This window comes from Amphimedon queenslandica, unplaced genomic scaffold (genome assembly GCF_000090795.2).
Source record: "Amphimedon queenslandica unplaced genomic scaffold, v1.1 AMPQUscaffold_10971, whole genome shotgun sequence".
Taxonomy (NCBI): Eukaryota; Metazoa; Porifera; class Demospongiae; order Haplosclerida; family Niphatidae; genus Amphimedon; species Amphimedon queenslandica.
In genome coordinates, this window is record NW_003548782.1 from 1 (window position 1) to 1,493 (window position 1,493).

A 1,493-nucleotide genomic window follows, 5' to 3' on the forward strand; every position below is an offset into this window, starting at 1 on the left:
CTTCCTACAGTTCCAATGGTCAGTATTTACTAACAGGGTCTGATAATGGATCAGTAGAGATACACAAACTAACTGATCCTTACTCTCTCTCTGGTCTGAAAGAGGAAGGTCACGGGACGTGGTCACTAGGCACTCATGACAATCACTACGGCCAAGTCTCCTGTATGTCATTAACATATGATGATCAGTACCTACTCACTGGTGGAGGGGATGGGAATGTCTTTGTGTATAAAACTAATTTCTCTACCAGCAGACCAGCCTCTCACGTTGCCAAAGTACTTATACAATACATGCACATATATCATATACCGTATAGCCGGAAATTTTGGAGGGAGTAAAATTTGGCGAATTGCTAAATTTTGGTTATTGGCGGATTTTAATTTGGCGAATTAGTGGCCACATGTCATTGAGCATGCGTATAAAGGCTCAAAATGGCGGTTTTTATTTTGGTGAATGAAACTCTATTCGCCAAATTCGCCAAATTTTTGTCCCTCCAAATTTTTGTGCTATACGGTATTTTATATCATTTAATATGCTACATGTACATGTATGTTTACATGTATAATAGTATGCAGGTACATGTACATTATATTGTACATTTATATTTAGATGTACATGTATACTGTGCATAGTGTGTGATACACAATATTTGCATGAAGATTCACATTAATACATGTAGTTATTATAGCTATTCCTTGTTGCATAGGTTGCTGGTAGTGACGCCCAGACTATCAAGAGAAGGATTGCTATTACTGATGATATTGAGGACTCCTCTCATTACAGCATTGAGGATGCTAAACAAAAAGCTGAGCAAGACAGGAAATTAAAAGCAGCTGAAGCAAAGAAACAAAAAGTCACCATAAAAAAATATATATATATAAATATAAAATAAAAATAGAATTAGAATTAGCATAAAAATAGAATTAGCAGTTGATCTTTTGCTATTGTGTAAATTTTTTTATAATTTTAGGTTCGTAGGGATATTATGCTGCTGCGTAGGACATTCACTGAGTTACAGCAAAGATCTCAGCACCTGCCAAAACACTTGAGGCTCAAACAAGAGGAGTTCATGATGGATCCATCAATATCAGAACAACTCCAGAAACAACTAGCAGATAAAGTGAGTGAGAGAGATATAGAATGGGATAAGATGCATGTACATGTACATGTACAGTATACTACATGTATAACTAAGAATTGTCTATACATGTACATGTACATGTATGCATGTCATTTTTATATTATAAATTATTATAATACCTAATATTAATTATTGGTCCTTGTACATGTATGACTGCATATACATGTGTAGTGTACATTGTAGTTTAGTTTAGTAATATCTGTTTTAATTTGTAGTTGGATTTAGTAAGGAGAGAGATGGCTTGGGAGTCTGAGAAGCATTCTGTGGCTTTAAAGAAACTCCAGAAAAAGTTAGTACACACACATGTACATGTATTAGCTTGTATTTAGTTCAGTGCAATGATTTTCTGATA

At 34.7% G+C, this 1,493-nt stretch overlaps 1 protein-coding gene across 1 annotated transcript; it reads left to right on the forward strand.

Moving 5' to 3' along the window:
- Positions 1–16: 16 nt before the first annotated feature.
- LOC109589718 (cilia- and flagella-associated protein 44-like) lies at positions 17–1,470 on the forward strand. The gene is made up of 4 exons (XM_020005753.1): positions 17–275; positions 707–853; positions 971–1,120; positions 1,357–1,470. Exons 1-4 carry the CDS (start codon positions 165–167, stop codon positions 1,468–1,470), a joined length of 522 nt encoding a protein of 173 aa, XP_019861312.1. The 5' UTR covers positions 17–164.
- Positions 1,471–1,493: the final 23 nt, after the last annotated feature.